The sequence below is a fragment of the Dermacentor albipictus genome, chromosome 3 (genome assembly GCF_038994185.2).
Source record: "Dermacentor albipictus isolate Rhodes 1998 colony chromosome 3, USDA_Dalb.pri_finalv2, whole genome shotgun sequence".
NCBI classification, from domain to species: Eukaryota; Metazoa; Arthropoda; class Arachnida; order Ixodida; family Ixodidae; genus Dermacentor; species Dermacentor albipictus.
Window position 1 is genome coordinate 31159583 of NC_091823.1, and position 17306 is coordinate 31176888.

Below are 17306 nucleotides of genomic sequence, written 5' to 3' on the forward strand. Positions count from 1 at the left end.
GCGTCAGTAGGTAGGGGACAGAATGACCACTTCCTAATGATCAGAAAGGCTGCGGCAGTGTCTCAACAAGGTTACCAAAGGTATGAGGGCCGTCTCGCATTCCAGGGTCAACACCACAAATACAGCCCAAACATTCGCACATGCGCAGTAATCGCAAGACGTTCCTGTAAAGGTGTCCGTTGGATAATTGAAGTGAGAAGGATCGTTGAAGCGGGCGAGCGCTGCATGTGCCTTAAATCAATTTCGTTATCGTCTAAAGAGACGCCACACCTGGAAGTGACTGTGCATTGAATCTGCAGCACCAAAATCACCTGCACTTATAACCTCTGTAATCTTTATTAATGTTGTCGGTAGTGGAGCTTCGTGTATGTGTCAGGCTGTCTGTGCCGTCGTCCATTCTTCGTTATGCGTGAATACCTGCACTGCACTTATTGGAATCGCTGACAGTGCTGCCTACGATGTTTGCCGTTCTGACGGAACCATGGGCCACGGAATGTGCCATTTCCTTCAGTTTTAAAGATCAGAGACAATCACTCTCATTTACGCTGCGACAATTGTACGACTCCGACCGATCACAGAGGTGGCGGTTGACGGATTTATTAATTATTTATTGATTGGAAACTTCGGCGAAAAATATACTGTCACTGGCTTCTCCATAACACTAAACTGCTAAATGAATGATGGGCAGGATAGGTAAAATATTTCAAGTGTGACCTTGTTGCTCGTGAGATATAAAAAGTGATGATAAGTTTAAGTCAGTACCTTTGACTATACAGGGTCATTTAGTTCTGTTTGCGTACAAGTCTACTCAATTTTGCAGCTTTATAGCCCTGTGCCCTCCTACCCACCCCCACCCCCTCTGAAAGATGTACGGTGGCAAACTGGACGCATAACTGTGGCTAACATCCAGTGGCATACCCTAAAATTTTTGTCGGGGAGGAGGGGGCCCACCCTACGTACTTCACCGGGGACGGGAAAGTGGAGGAAGTGGGGAGCGGGCTGGGAACGCTGCAAACTAAGGCAAACATTTCGGGGATGTCGAGGGGGGGTGAGGGCACGTGGTTCGGTGTAACACTCCTTGACTCCGCCACTGTTAACGTCCATTAATCTTCCAGCTGCACGTCCTTTGGGCTGTGTCAAATCGTCTATACCGAAGACTATTTACAGATACAAAGGTTATTGAACACTGGTCTCGTGCATTGCGAGGTACAGAAAGCAACGTGGGCATTGCTGTAATTTCTGAAGTAGACTAGCCCTAACGACAAATTTGTAGAGGTTCCGTGCAGCCTCGCGTGTGCGCCAGCCAACACGTTTGCTCCTTCCTTCCCTCCCTCACTCCTTTCATCTCTTTTTCCCCTTTTTCCTAACGCATTTGCACCAGTGTACCGGGCGGCAAACGCGACGTGCATTTCGTAGACTTACATGGCTTCCCTTTACTCTCTCCCAACCATTCTGTCTTTCAATCAGCATGCTTGCTTTTGGGAACTACTGCTTGATTGATTCGTGGTGACCGTGCTACAACTCTTATCGTGCCATGCAGGGTCCGGACCACTGTCGAGCTTATTCCTCAACTTTTCAGCTTCAGCTTCAAAGAAATATCGATGATCGCATTTACTCAGAGCCCATGCAGGACGCGGCCCGTGCTGGGCGAGCAATCCTTCGTCAACACGTGAGAGTATTCACGACAGCGCTTTCTTCGTAACGCGCATGAGTACGGCGATGGATTCATCCACAGTAAAGCGTGGCGAAATTGCGTGCGCAACGAGCCGGCCAAACCCCATGCGCCGGGAAGTGAGCTTGTGAAGCGAAGTCCTAGTTTCGATCAGTCGCATCATAGTAGAAGGTCCGCGCTCGACGGGTTGGTGGAACGAGCAGCTCGCGTGCGCGTCCTGGGTCCATTCCTTTACCGGAGCTCCGCATCTTTCGAGTTAAAGATTAGCGCACAGTCTTTCTTTTTTTCTTCGCCCCCCCCCCCCACCCTTGCACTGTAGTGCCGGCCATGAGTTGGCGTGCATATTTGCCGCGGGGACGCGTGACACGAGTCTGCACCTACGTAAGCGGAACGACACTGACCGTGTTGCTCAGCGAAGAGCGATCTGAGCAATGAGCCGCAAGTTCACTTTTTTCAAGCTATGCGCGCATTCAAGTTGACGTATCGTATCGTATCCTATCGTATCGTATCGTTTTATAACGCGTCGAAGCTGAGCTGTGGGCAATGACAGACGCCGCTCTGGAGGTCTTGGAAAAGTTCTGACCACCTCGGTTACTATAGCGTGCACCTAATCCTAAACGCCCGAGGCGTTTTGGATGAAATGCAGGACTGAAATACTGAAATGCAGGACTCTGTGCCGAGAAACAGAAAGCCATGGTCACCGAATCACCACGATGGGTGTACATACGTATTTTCATACTCCAGTTTATTTATTTATTATGGTCATTACATTCTGGGGTTTTAGACTCCAAGACCACGACATGATTATGAGGCACACCGTAGTGAGGAAATACGGATTAATTTTGACCAGCTGGGACTTTTTTTTTTACCTGCACCTAAATATAAGTACACGGGCGTTTTTCACATTTCGTCCCGATCTGAATTCGACTGCCGCGGCCGGAAATCGGACGCGTGACCTCATGCTTAGCAGTGAAACACGCTGCAGCCACTAAGTACCGCGACGGGTTCACGTCCCTGTGCACAACCATGTGCAGTCACGTGCAATATGACCTACAACGCCGGTGCCCGTGACCGAAGGGCTCCGAGACTGCACGGCTGTGCAGACACAGGGTAAGTTCCAGACCTAAACACAGCGTCAATTAGTGGTACTTATTAAACCGCTATTTCACATGTCAGAGCCACCGCGCAGCCCTGGAGCCCCTTCGACCACGAACAAGGGTGTTCGTTGTTATCGTTAGATAATAACGTGTTCGCTATGTTCCTTAGGTGTTATCGAACGTGAGGATACAGGATCTCCTTGTGTTTATAGTTTCTATCTCCAAAATATAACGCTCGTTTCAGCTCGTTCGTCCGTATACTTTCAAAGAAGATACGACGGTGTGTTCGTGTTCAGTCTCTGTTGTTTTCCTTTCTCCTCATCTTTGAGCCCTATTACTCTCCTTTCTCGTCTTAGGGTAGCGAACTGGAGGCAATCTGGGATAAAGTTACTGCCTTCTGTTTTGTCTCATTTCTCTCTCGCTCTCTCTGCCCTTTCCTACCGTTTTATGCTGGGTGAGACGCGAAGCTTTATGTACCTACGCAAACTGACATTCTCGACTACGATATTGGACGATGGTTAGCACAAGGGTTATTTATTTCTCGGAGGTCGTGTTTCACGCATAGTTTCATAGACTTTTAAATAAGCTTGTCTATCTCTAACATGTCACCTGTATACGTGTCAAGGATGTCGCCACAGCTACGTGCTCAAACACTCTAATCTATATATGGGAAGAGACGCTCATCCACAGGCGGTAGAACACAAGCCTTCCCGACATGTATAGCTAATGCCATTGCACGCGGAGGGTAAAACCCTGAAGCTGTACTGAAGGCAAGTTGCGAGCAGGATCAATAGAATCAGAGCTTATTCTAAGCGTGAGCTTTCTTTATTTTACATTATCCTCGTCTTACGCATGTACGAATAATTTGTTTGCATACCTGGTGAAATTCTACGGCGATAGCTGTTATAACAAATTTCTTGCTGAATTTGCGGTGGCACGGTATACGTCCTGACTGTATGACGTCATCGTAGTAGCTCACCGATAATGATCGTCATCATCACGTTTTCGTGCCAATGGTAAAATGAGAACTTGAAAAAAGTTGACATCGGCATCGCACCTGGAACCTTAGCTTCCGAAATGTTATGCTCCATCCGACGTGCCTACAAGAGATCGGCGATTTGCCAGTGGTGCCTCGCAAGCAAGCGGTTACGTGTCGTGTGGTGGTGTCCGAGACGATGGTAAAGCAACGTCGGGATGAAAGCAATCATGAGAAGCAGCCATGAATTAGAAGTGAAAGCTAGAGTAAGGAATAGAGGGACGCAAAGCGGTAGTTCTTCAGAGCAGACTGTTCGTGAGTCGGTTCTAATGTTTTCGGCTGCTTGTTATCATGCGAAACTGTCCGCGTCTTACTAGGCGTAATAATGCCCCGAACTATAGCAATCACTGCTTCTCACGTTGACCACTAGCACCAACCAATTCTTATTTTTTTACGCTGTCTTTCGACATCATTCATAGCTTTCTTTTTATAGATACGATGTACTTTGTTGCATTTATTTATGCATTTATTATTTATTTCGATACCTTCAAGGCCCCAGCTGGACGTCACAGAATGGAGTGAAGAAAGGAAGGGTTTTAGTCATAATACAGCAAAAAGAAAACACTATGAAAATCAGCAATAAAAAGCACAAGTTTACACGAAACGCAAGAGCACAACAGGTAACCGGGCAGATTATTCAAATACGTAGTTTTGCGCGGCGGTTTTAAACAAACAAGTGTCAGAAATATTGGCAACAGAGGTCGGCAGGTGGTTCCAATCGCTGGCCGTCTCTGGTATAAATGAGTAAAAATGCGCATTCGTACGGCAGTATGGAATGAGTACCTCATGGCAATGATCTGTGCCAGGTGATATGAATTATGGCTCAGAAGGAAGATCCCTTTTTAGTTGGTGATTGTGGTAATAAATCTTGTGAAAAAATTGCAATCTGGACAGTTTTCTACGAAGGGAAAGACTGGGAAGGCTCAAGGTACTTTTCATTGCAGTTACGCTAGCAGTGCGAGTGAAGTTATACTATATAAAACGGGCGCTGCGATTGTGTACCAATTCTAATTGATTACTAAGGGTTTCGAAGTCCAGGTGCCATGACGAGCTTGCGTACTATAGGTTATATCGCACTAGAGTTTTGTAAAGTGGTCGCTTTAATGGAGATGGAGCCATAGAAAAGTGACGGCGGAAGTAACCAAGCATTGTTAACAATATGATCGACGTGAACTTGCCATGAAAGATTATCAGTTATATGAACCCCTAAATATTTATACGTCGTTACTTGTTCAAGTATGTCGCGGTGCACTCACTAGAAAACAACGGACTTCCGTGTTAACCGATGACGTTGGGCTTACAGTAATCTTTTCAAACAAAGCGTCCGAGTCAAGCGCTAGGCTTTCTTTTTATACTGTTTGGCTGCGATGTCGCGGCGTGCTCGTTCAAACATCTGACTTCCGGCGTTTATTCGGGAGTCCGGCCTTCACCCAACTCTCGTCTTCAGTTATCGTGTCAAACGCCCGCGTTCGAGTCAAGCGCTGACTTTACAGACGTCTCTTCCTCGCCTCGACCATTCTTGTCACGGCGTGCTGTGTTTTGCGATAACGCGGCTTCATTCGCACGTGGCCGAAGAAGTGTTCGTCCCCCCTCCCTCCCCGGGATGGGCGTGGAAACAATACGGGACGGCCAGGCTGCTCCGAAAGCGAAGCTTATAGGGGACGTCGTTGCGCAAGAGCTCTGGCTACAGCGCGGCTTCCGGCGCACGCGTCAGCGCTTCCGGTGCGCTCAGCCCTGTCAACCTGTCGTGCGCGCCAACGCGATGGCCCGTTCGCTCGACAGAGCGCTCATCCATCCTTCTCGGAGGCAATCTGTTGCGCTTCGCGTGCCACCGTCGGTCACTCCCGCGCGGCAGTATGGCGGGGGGGGGGGGGGGGGGGGGGGCGAGCGAGTGCTCTTTTCTGCGTCGTGTCGACAATTCGTCACTCGCTCATTTGCTTCAGTCTGCGCAATGCGAGCACGGCAGTGTGCTTTGAACGCACAAACTTTATTCCATTTATGAAATGGGGTGCACGTTAAAGAGGTCCAGGTGGTGGAAATTAATCCACACTCTCCTGCTACGGGCCTGCCTCGCAATCATATCGTGGTTTTGCGCCATTAAATCCCAGAATTTAATTATTTTTTTAATGAGATAGAAGTCGGTAACCTATCCACTGTAGAACTAAAGCTAAACTGAAGAACAGATTGGACGACAGCAGTGTGAATTAGAGAGAAAACTTGAGTGGCCTGGAGAGATGGAAAGTGAGTAAAGTCGGGATGGTCAGCCAGGGGAGCGCCTGGTTTGCTACCCTATGCTGGGGTTGAGTGAAATGTGAATAGATATTCTACTTAAGATCAAGAAGATGAAGCGTATTTGGAGAAGCCACGTAATTCGCAGAACTAATAACAACTAGTGGTCTTCTCGAATAACAGAACAGGTGACGATGAGAGGTAAACGCACTTGCATGGGGCAAAAAATTAAGCGGCGTGAATAGATTAGGAAAACTGCGGGCATGGAATAGCGTCAGCTGACACAGAAATGAAATAATTGGAGATCGCTAGGAGAGGCCTTCGTCCTGCAGTTGGCATGAATTGGGCTGACGATGACGATGATCATTCGGAGTACCGAAGAGACCATGATGAATTTACTTGCGATGCATGCGTTCTACTGACACAAGCTGAAAGTTATCATGTCATGGTAGTTAGATAACTGCAACGCTTTCTTGCTTTTTGCTGGAATAACAAGGAAGGATCCTAACGAAACGTTTGAAGTTCGTTCTATTAAAGATGAACCCGAGACAATGTATTCTATCTAAATGCTTGAAGTTCATTCTGTTAGAGATGAACACGAGACAGGGGAACAAGAAACTCCCAACTTCCTCTGTAGAGCGCATACGGACTAAACTTATCACACACACACACACACACACACACACACACACACACACACACACACACACACACACACACACACACACACACACACACACACACACACACACACACACACACACACACACACACACACACACACACACACACACAAAACATAATAATCGTAAACTATTATGTCAAGTTCTTTCAATTAGATGGTTGGATGGAAAAGTTTTACTATAGAAATTTATGACCTGCTGATTTATGTTAGAAATGTACGCAAGTTTGTGAAACAAGCTTTCTAGCTCCGCTTTTTAGCCGAGACAGAACAAGTTTATTGGACAACAACGATGAACAAATGTTTGAAGTCATTTCTGTCAACCATGAGCGTGAGATTAAGAAAACTAATTCCACCGAAATCAGAAAACCCGAGGAAGCTTTATGTAAAGAAAGTTTTTTTTTTCTCACTGTCTGAACGTTAGAAACAAACCGGTACAGTTTCGTAGAGCGACTGCACCGGATGGTCGCTCGGTGCGCCGGGTTCGATGCCCGAAGCAGGAAGAATTCTTCAACGGCTAAGTTTCCTTTCAGGACAACGCACACAAATTTCTCTTGCAGCCCCTCGGTACTTTTAGGTGGATGCAATTTTTTTCTTCGTGTACACAAGATCGTTGAACAGACTGCCAAGCTTCACTATATAGCGCAGACAAATTTACACGCACGTTGTGAAGCTTAAAAATATTTAAAGATGACTATGTCTTCTCTGTACGTGCCAGTTATGTGATCAGCAATAAGTGCCCCCGCGTTTACGTTTACGCGGGCGACACGAAGCAGATAAAATCGGGGCGCCTCTCACCGGGCAGCAGCGAAGCGAGGCATCCGAAGAGCAGCAGCATCAGCAGCACGGGGGGCTCCGTCGTCGTCGTCTCCATCGGCGGAGGCCCTCATGGCAGGCCGGCCGGAACGCGTGTGCCCACATCGCGGCCGCCGAGACCCCTCCTCTCCGGCCGCGGCGGTTGTACCACGTGACCGGCAGCGCCGCCTCTCACGGCAGCGCCCCTGGCGGGACGCGCGGACCACGTGCTTCCACCCACGGCACGTGCTACTGCTTCCATGGCCGCATGCGCTCGTGCAGTGAGCATTGGCGCTATGGTGAAGCTATTGAATTGGCGTTTGTAGCGGCTCCGGTTATTCCCCTTCTGTTCGCTTTTCAGCGGCTCTTCTTGATTCTAGTTTCTGAGAGCATGCCCACACTGAACGTAACACGATGCGCAGGGGAGGGTGGCATTTTTTTCCTGCATCTCGTCACCCGACGTGAGACGCGGTTCTACTATGCCTTTCTGCTGCCGAGCATGAGGGCGCGGGTTCGGTTACTGGCCGAGCCGACCACATGCAATGGGGGTGAAACCCAAAAACTTTATGCCCAAAACATTTTATGCGCATGTTAATGATGGTGTAAGCTTATTCGAAGGCTCCCCCTCCGGGCTTCTCCCACATTCCACGTAAACCTTTCCGGACGTAAAATCAATCAATCAATCAATCAATCAGCTAGCCACTCGTACCAAAGCACCCATTGGTTCAACCATTGGGCCCCTGCAGAGGATGCACGCCCGCATTAATAGTACTTATGAGGTGAAAACAACCTTAAGGACGCGTGTTTGCTTGACGTTTAAACTCGGCTTCGCTAAAAGAGAGAAAAGGCGAAAAACAGAAAGCGCTCAACAGCCTCTAACGCTAAATGACAACGATGGATCAAATGAGTTAATGTATCTGACCCTATCTTTGATTTACAATGGCTGCATATTTAGTGAGAGCGCAGTAACACACCGCCGGAATCAAAGTACTGTGACACCCATGCACTCCTGGCGGATGTAGTGGCAACTCGAAGGCGACGCAACTTGTGTGACTTCAGGCACAGAACTGCACTGAACATGTTGCATACTTAAAGTGCTTGACGAATTTCTGAGATTTTCAACCGCCTTGCGTTTACAAACGTCATCGTAATGCTGGAGCATAATATGCCCAAGTCATCTATGACACTGGGACCAAACTGGCGAACTTTTCTAACAAAGTAAAGAAACAGGCCACACGAACTTGTTTTTATTATGCTTACGTGTACTCGAATTAGTTGGAGTCGCTTTGGGGGGTTTTCTCAGGCGCAGCTCTTGTGTTCGCATGCTTTGATTCAGGAACCAATACGCGTTTTATTTGCAAACGCGTCGGAGCACGTATGCGTGCGGACGATTCATCGTCACTACTTGGGTCCTTCTTTAAATAAGAGAGACGAAATACACACTAAAAATCACACGGCCGCCTCCGCACCTTTTATCAAACAAGTGTGGTGGCTGTACAGTACATTCGCCACCATAATGATCAGCGCGGCGAAGGCTCGAGCAGCCATGAGTTGCATTCGGTTCTTCAGAAACTTCGCGGACAGTACCAAAGCATTATAGATGTGGAAGCCAAGGTACGCGGCTGATTTTGTACACAAGAACTAATGATACAACATAGCCTGGTTCCTTCCAGAATTGCCCAAGAAGGAACCATGTGCTTGTGCCCCACCAAGCGCACATGGAACGGACCAGCGCCAATTTCATTTCGCTCCTCGAAGCGGCAGGATGTGAGACGGGTAAGCTACTGAACAGCAACTTGTAGTGTGGTGGACGAGGTTTTACTCATGGATCTGGAAGCTCAAAGAGGTGCGACGTAATGCTAACACATTTCTCTAGAATTTACCGCTAAATCGTTACTGATATTTTCTTTCATGGCGCTGAATGAGAGGCCCTAATATTTATTTATTTATTTATTTATTTATTTATTTATTTATTTATTTATTTATTTATTTATTTATTTATTTATTTATTTATTTGATGTTTGTTACACAGGCCGATAAGTCTACTTATATATTTTAATTGATTCTTTGCTTGTCTTGTCTTGTTTGTTTGTTTGTTTGTTTGTTTTATCGTCTGAAAGTGATATTCTGGCTATGAAGGAGAAGAATGTCGCAGAGGAAAGTTCTAAGAACGAAAGTAGGGGTTCTTTGTGTTGTGCACTGTACTTCTAGAAAAGCGCCTCTTGACTCGTCTCTCCATCGGAATTATGTCGTTGCTGGCAGGAATCGAACTCTCCACCTCGCGACGAGCAGCAAAACGCCACATTCTCCTAGAGGCGCGATCCGCGCGCTATGCACGGACGCGATAGCTATCGTGCATCGGCATCGCCGCGAAATCGGGGAACATTTTCCCGTTGGTGCGGTCGATTTCGGCCACGTTCAAGATAACAGCACACTCGTGCACTTGCTGCACTGCTGTCGACGGGGCCGACAGCTGTTGCCAGTAATACCGAAGGCGAAGCGGGAGCGTGTTTTGGGGTCAGCATAGTCCGTTGGGATCTGATGACGAGCTCGCACAGTTGCTAACGGGAGGAGTTATAAAGACGAGAAGGTACGGACGTTCGAGAAACAACTGAGCGTTTATTCTTTAGATAATTGTGTGTTTATGCCATTGAGACATTACCGTGTCCTCCATTCACTTTCTTTAAATGTTGTTGATATGTCGCAACTGGATCGAATTTTATTTGCCTGGGTCATTTAATATAATGCTCGGCACCATTACCATCCTGGTTTGTGAAACGAATTTCGAATTTGTCTCTGTTCGCATGCGTGAGCCTGGGAGACCGCAACGACAAGAATAATTAACGCAGGAAGTTCGGCTAGTTGGTGTTGATGCATTTGCTGAGATATAGATACTAGCGCTAACAAGACTAATGGAAAAAAAAGTTGGGACCGTACAGAGCGCTCTGTCCTGTCCCAACATTTTTCCCACTAGTCTGTTTAGCACTAGTAACTCTGTCTCGACAAGAATTTCGTATCATTCTGCCGTTGTGCCGCGCCATTTCGCGGAAGGAAACGTGACTCGTTGAGGTCATGTCAGAATTTTGCCTTAAGCGTGATCTTTCGTGTAGAAGCGGCTCGGTATTCGGATGACTTACGAATTGTTTTTCTCTTGCACCATCTACGAGTAGCCAGCTGTTATTGTAGCGACGCTCGAGCATATTGTTGTTGTTGAGATGTGTTTGTTCAAATACTTCTCCACTCTTGTCGGAGCGCGTTATTCACGCGGAGAAAAAAAGAAAGGACGGGGTACGGGGAAAATGATGTGTGTCTTTACTTTGGCCGGCCGGTCCGTTGAATCTGCCCCGCTTGTTCTTCGCAGCGCGGGAACTGGGAGTCCCGAAAAAGAGAAGACAACAAGGAATTGTGCATCGCCCCTCTTGATCTGCCCTCTCAACGTAGAATATCGTTACGAAGTCCCAAGAAAAATACCGGCATTTCCTTTTTTACTTTCTTTTTCTAATCTTCCGGTAGCAAACCCACGCCATTCTGCGAGCTTTCCTTCGCGTAGCGAGTCACTCGATGAAGGTTTAGCAGGCCAGAAATTGTTCGTCAATATTTTTTTTACTTCGCCAGCGACGAGAAAAACAATGGCGTGTCACACACCGGTTCGAGTGTCCGCCTCAAGAGATGTAGAAGAGCGCTCTCTCTCTCTCTCTTTTGACGAAGGGGTTGAGACCCCGCCGACTTAACCGAAACGTGTTATTGTGCTGTGGTCATGTTGTCTCAACGAGTTCCCACCAAAACGTGTCCCTTACAGCCAATTCTCATTGTGTGCATTTGCTACCTACTGCGATGCTTCATTTCCACCTTCATTCTTTCTTCTTTCTTTTATTTTTTTTGGGGGGGGGCCGAGTTGGGGAGTGCGCTTATGTTATGACGATGTCATTCAATCGCTCTTTATTTATTTATTTATTTATTTATTTATTTATTCATTCATTCATTCATTCATTCATTCATTCATTCATTCATTCATTCATTCATTCATTCATTCATTCATTCATTTATTTATTTATTTATTTATTTATTTATTTATTTATTTATTTATTTATTTATTTATTTATTTATTTATTTATTTATTTATTTATTTATTTATTTGCGTGAGGCCTCAGATGGTGCACTTTCTGCGCGACACTCTTAGTGGGCTGGTAGCGGTAAGAGGGAGGAGGGTAGGGGGAAAGCATTTACTTAACATGACAGAGCAGTGAGATCGACCGGAACTCCTCTGCGATGTGGTCGAAAGCTGTACGTTGAACGTTGCATACAACCAAGCCTCGTTTCAATTTTTCTGTTAACTTCATATGCCGCGCAGCAACTCACCCTTGTTAATTCAAAAATATGACGTTGCTTTCTTTGTCTTTTTCTTCTTTTCACATCAGCGGCATCGAAGTCGCTCGTACAGGCACAGTACGGCAACAGGGTTAGCTTACTTTCTTTGAACCCCGCGTTTTCTTTAATCCTGTTCACAGGGCGACATAGAGCTTTACAAGACGCTAAGAAGCATGCGGTACATTCCGAGCAGCGATGTCAGAGAGCAAATGTTTTTTTTTTTAATTTTTTTGAACAAGGTGAAACCGTTTGATTGATTATGTTACACAGCAGGATCATTATTCCAACTTAACTCGCTTGAAAACATGACGTATTGATCTCAAGCGCTATTTATTCTCATTGTTCCCTTTGTTTTCTTCCCCCACTCTCTCCCCGCCTCCATGGAGGCCTCAGACTCTATCGTGAGAGTCGATGAAGTATTGACCTGCGCCCGGAAATAATTTATCTCATAATTAATGACCTCCAAGTGCGCTGGTATAACCAAGGCAGGTGTCGACCTGGTGCTGACTTAGCTGAGGAAGGGGAGGGGGGAAAGGGCCTGGGCTCCCTTTGTTCCCTTTGTTCCTAGAATCAGCGGCATTCTCGTCGCGTCCTGCTTTCACGTCCAGCCCAATCCCCAAACATTTGATTAAACCTGTAGTAGTAGTAGTAGTAGTAGTAGTAGTAGTAGTAGTAGTAGTAGTAGTAGTAGTAGTAGTAGTAGTAGTAGTAGTAGTAGTAGTTCTGCCTTATCTCGCACTATCTATACCTATGCGGGGAATGATTCCGCCGCCATCTCTTACCTGCGTTTTTTTTCTTTTTTTCCCCACAAATACTCCAAAGAGCCGTGAACCAGCTGCGTCTCCGTCGGCCGCACGCTGCAAGCATGCGCTGAAACACACTATTTGGAGAATATCTATCACCACGCAGGCAGCCAACTAAAGCTCAAGCCGGCAAATAAATTCCACTCGTGCAGCAGCTTGTCGCGCATAAATCACTGCTGCTTTTCGCCGCCTAATTGTCTGTGCACACTCTTTCGAAGTTTGAATTATGGCACTCTATGCACATTGTCACGTTCCGCGTAGAAAACAACGACTTGCGAGGAAAGCATATAGGGAACGAAGGTGACTTGAGTAGGGGTGACCTGAGTAGGAGTGCAGAGTTTGGTACTCTACTTTCACTGTTTTATTATTAATATTCTTTTTTCTGAACAGGGTGTCTATAAAGCCTATAAAGGTTTGCCTGAGTGTAGCCGTTTATTTTTAGCACTTCTCAGAAAGCACGCGCACGAGTGTGAACATAAAGCCTGTCCACAACAAAAAATGCTCGATCAAGTGCTGACCGACCGGTTTCGACTGCCGGCAAATTTAATCCCGCAGTAACTCGAACGTGAGCTCTCTGGCTCGATGACTATACCCGGTGCCGTCTACTTCTCTCCGATTTACTAATTAGGTAGCCAATTGATCCCAAGTAAATTCCCAATTTCGCATGGAGCCTTCGTTTCATATTGGGTGTGAAGGTTGCTTGCGCCCATCGTTGTGGCTAGATCAGGCGAGCTGAATCTCATGTGCAGCCTTACGGGTTGTTTACAACTGCAGATAGTTGAGTTGTGCAGCAAAGAAACGGGAGTGTGTGTGGCCGAACGGCTTTCTCGCTCTCCCCACTTAAGTATCTCGTTGACTTTCCAGTACGAGTTGGACTGCTGCACGTCGAGCCAGAATTTGATTCATGTATTTTTCTGTGCAGTTCCTGTCCTTCTATTATTTCTTTCACGGCTGAGATTCTGCAAGTGTTCGAAAACCTACTTATTATTATTATTTCTTTTAGTTGAACCAGGCTGAGTGAAAGTGCATAGTTTACGCTCTTCGTGGGCGTCAGAAATGCACCCTGTGCGGTTAATCCCTATGACATGGCAGTGGTTAACAAAGCTACGTTGGTCTGCTCTTCGCGGGATGCTTTTCAGAGACAACATTTCAAGTCCTCAAAACACGGTTTGCCCTGTCCGCCCGAACTTCCTTTCTACGACCATGCGGCTTGTGTCGTCCTGCCGCGAACCACGCATGGTTTAATTAGTACAGATAACCTCGTTTAATATTTTACTGCGGCAGCTCTGAAAGGTTAGAAAATTGGTTTCGCGACGGCGCGCCACCTGCCGTCGTCGTGTCGTCCCCGCGCCTTCGTGGCGCTGTTCGCTGCCGTTGTGTTGCCTCATCTGCAGGGTGTCGAACTGGAGCCGAACAAAAAGAAAGGAACAATGAAAAAGAAAACTGAAAAGAAAGTTGTTTTTTGCTCGAACCAAAACTGAGCCTAAACGTTAATTTTTTTTTTCACTTCCGAGTGAAACCGAAAGAGAAAGATAATGGTTTTTGGACCAGGTCGGCCACCTTTTCTGTAGCTTTTCATCCATGTATTGCCTGCACTTGTGGCTCAATCATGCAACCACATCTGTAAGTACACGCGATCTTCCCGCCATTTTAAAAGCAGCAGCACCATTAGTACTGTTTTCAGCGTACTGCATCAGGAGGCAGACTAGGTATTATGTTAACGCGACAATATTTGGATCGCATCAGACGTGCGGGCTCACCAGACTGCGAAGCGTGCTAAGTACCCGAGACAGCACAGCACATACACTTGTTGCTTGTTCCCAGTATGACTGTGAACGGCAGGCATTGATCTCTTCATTAGCGCAATTTACCATGCTGTTAAGTTAAAGAGTGTTACTGAGCCACTGGCCAGATATGCCAATGAAGCGAGCCACCAAGGCTCTCTGATAATATTTAGTTAATAGTGAACGGGCCCTCCGAACACGAACTACAAACAATCGCATCCTACTGCCTTGTCCTCATCATTACCCCTCTGTCGCCCATTTTAACGCGAGGCATTCTTCGCGTCACTCTTGGTACTTTGCGGTGAGTAGGCAGCTTCCTGTCTCGCCTCACATTAAGAAGCAGCGGAAGTCAAACCTTCTTCAAACATACATAACCACGCATGATTATCTCGTTCCAAAGCCAGTCAATTATTTGAAACACTCGGCTCGTGCACTCCGTGCCGCTTTGTCCTTGTGACGGCTCGCGATTTGCGGCATTACGTAAGACTGCACTATATCTCGACGCCGGCCCGTTTTGCCCATTACTTCCCTCGTAGTAGCTTACGCAACGCAGAAACTGCGCTACGTTGTACGGACTTCTTGACCACCCAAGTTAACCATGGTTCAACGTTTCTCCGCCCAAGTACAAATTCCACAGTTGTTTTGGCGTACATTACAAAAAATAGCCACATGTAGGCACGATAGTATGACACGTAGTGGCTGACGACGTCACAATCCGCGTTTCTCTCGCTTAAAGCTCGTCCTCTATGCAGGACCCGGCAATCGCCATCTCATAGACTGCGTCCAACGACCAGCGTAGAAAACACGCCATTGGCGTCATAGGATCGTCTATACAACGTGGTCGTCGGTGTGCTGCTGTGGTGACACACACGCATGCTCGCGACCCACACACACGACTACTCGATTTGCCGGAACACGCTGGTCGACATGGTGTTGCTTTGCGGAACCCCAAACAATGCTAGCTAACGAGGAACCTGCATGATGAGATGGGGCCGTTTAAATGCGGGTTGTGGGCATCACACAGTGGGCGTCGGATCTGCGCAGTTTTCTTTCCCTCTTCCCTTTACCCCGGAGCAAAGTACCAGGCTAGATGACGCTCTGCGTTTCCTCAATGTACTTACTCTCGCTTCTTCAACAAAGCTTCACTTTACATAGCTTTCAGCATAGGTGTTGGATCTGTATAATTCTTATGTAACTACATGCGCCCTGAAGAACAGGCGTAATCTTTCAGTGCAGCTTAGCAGCAGCGTCGAGTTTAAGTACAAAATAAGCTTCTGATGTTTTACTGTAATTCTTCTTCCGTTATCCAAAAGAACTTGAACTGAGTTGAACTGGTTTTAACCTTTAAATTTTTGCTCCGGAGTGGAACCGGAAGATAACCGCTTTCGGTGAACTGAAACGAAAACCGGAAAAAAAGAAAAGAAAGAAAAATAGGTTCGATACTCTGCTCCTTTGTCATCATGCTGTCATAGTTGCGTGCAGTTTAGGGTTTGCGCGAATTTTGTACAACGTTAAAGCCGCATTTATTGTCGTCATCGTCGTTGTTGTTGTTACGTCGTTTCTATACAACCTACTTGCTAATTAGTCTTAACTTGTGACAATGGTGTCAGTTCAAAGCCAAGGCATTTTGCGAGAAAGCAGCTTCACCCACTGCGGTGCCTCAGCATCCATGGCGTATGTCACTCAGACACAGCGCGCATGTGAGACAACACACAGCGTGGTGCATTTTCTCGTGTGGCTGCTGTGTGCGTGTGCACAGGTGCAAGAAATTACCTTTATTTATTTATTTTTATCTTTGCTGGCAGACCCAATATAGGCGACATTCATGGGAGGATGGTGGTGTGAGTTTATATATGTGACGTGAACAAAACACCGTAACAAAGAGATTAAGTTTCCGCACTAGGTGCAGGGATACACACAGAAACTGTAAGCAGTAAAAATATAAAGAATATAATCCTTTTGTACGCGTCAACAGGGACACAAAGCCTTACTACGCATTGTAATGAAGAGGCGAAGTTCGCCGTGGATTGGCCCGGTATATCACTGACTGCGGAATTACCCATGCACATTCGAGCGATATTCTCAACAGCTGCAGTTACGCGTTAAAACAGACGTCTGGGCGAGTTGGTAAGACATATTTGAAACATAACAGCGCAGTATTCACGGGGACAAGCAGGGAGAGTTACGCGTCGCGTTATTGAGTTCAGGGGGCGTTAGGTGTCCGCGCCATGCTCTTCTTTCGCGCATGTATACAGGGCGTCGTAGAGGCAACGAAGAGAATAAAAAACAGCGCGCTTTCGCCACAGCTTCGACACTCTCGGCTTCATAATTTGTGTCGTTTCGCTCCGTTTTTTGCATGACAGGGAATGTATAGCGTTGTACCCACCTGCATAGCGCTGCATATAAATATGCAGTTTCATAGCCTTATATGTACGTGGTTGCATGGCTGTGTGCATAGTTGCGCAGTGTCCGCAGACTCCTCAAATGCGAGTCATTCGGGAGTGTGACCATGGTGGCAGGGCTGGCGCTAAACGAACACGGGACGAAAGAAGATATAATACATATTCTTGGATCGTAGCGCGAAGTGACACACACACAGACTAGAAGGAGACAGGACGAGCGTAAACTCTCAACTAAATATTTATTGAAACTATCAACATATGTATAAGTGATTGCAAATACGTCCAGCATACGAACATGGCAAGATCTAAAGACTATCAGTTAAACATATCAAGAGGTATAGGGAAGCCAACTTGCCCAATTTTCTATCCTTTTGCAAGAAGTAATACGACGGACAAAGCGATTTGGCCGTCATACGGAGTCTTTCTTTCGTCCCGTGT

The 17306-nt window shown here is 46.7% G+C and overlaps 1 protein-coding gene across 2 annotated transcripts in view; it reads right to left on the reverse strand.

Moving 5' to 3' along the window:
* LOC135909708 (carbonic anhydrase-related protein 10-like) overlaps nucleotides 1-7830 on the reverse strand; it is a 101022-nt gene extending 93192 nt beyond the window's left edge. The window contains exon 1 of one of the 2 annotated variants that reach the window (XM_065441754.1): nucleotides 7515-7830. In XM_065441754.1, coding sequence (XP_065297826.1) covers nucleotides 7515-7590 — 76 coding nt within the window. In that variant the 5' untranslated portion in view covers nucleotides 7591-7830. The remainder of the gene's footprint in view (nucleotides 1-7514) is intronic. The other variant, XM_065441753.1, reaches the window with a different exon arrangement.
* Nucleotides 7831-17306: the final 9476 nt, after the last annotated feature.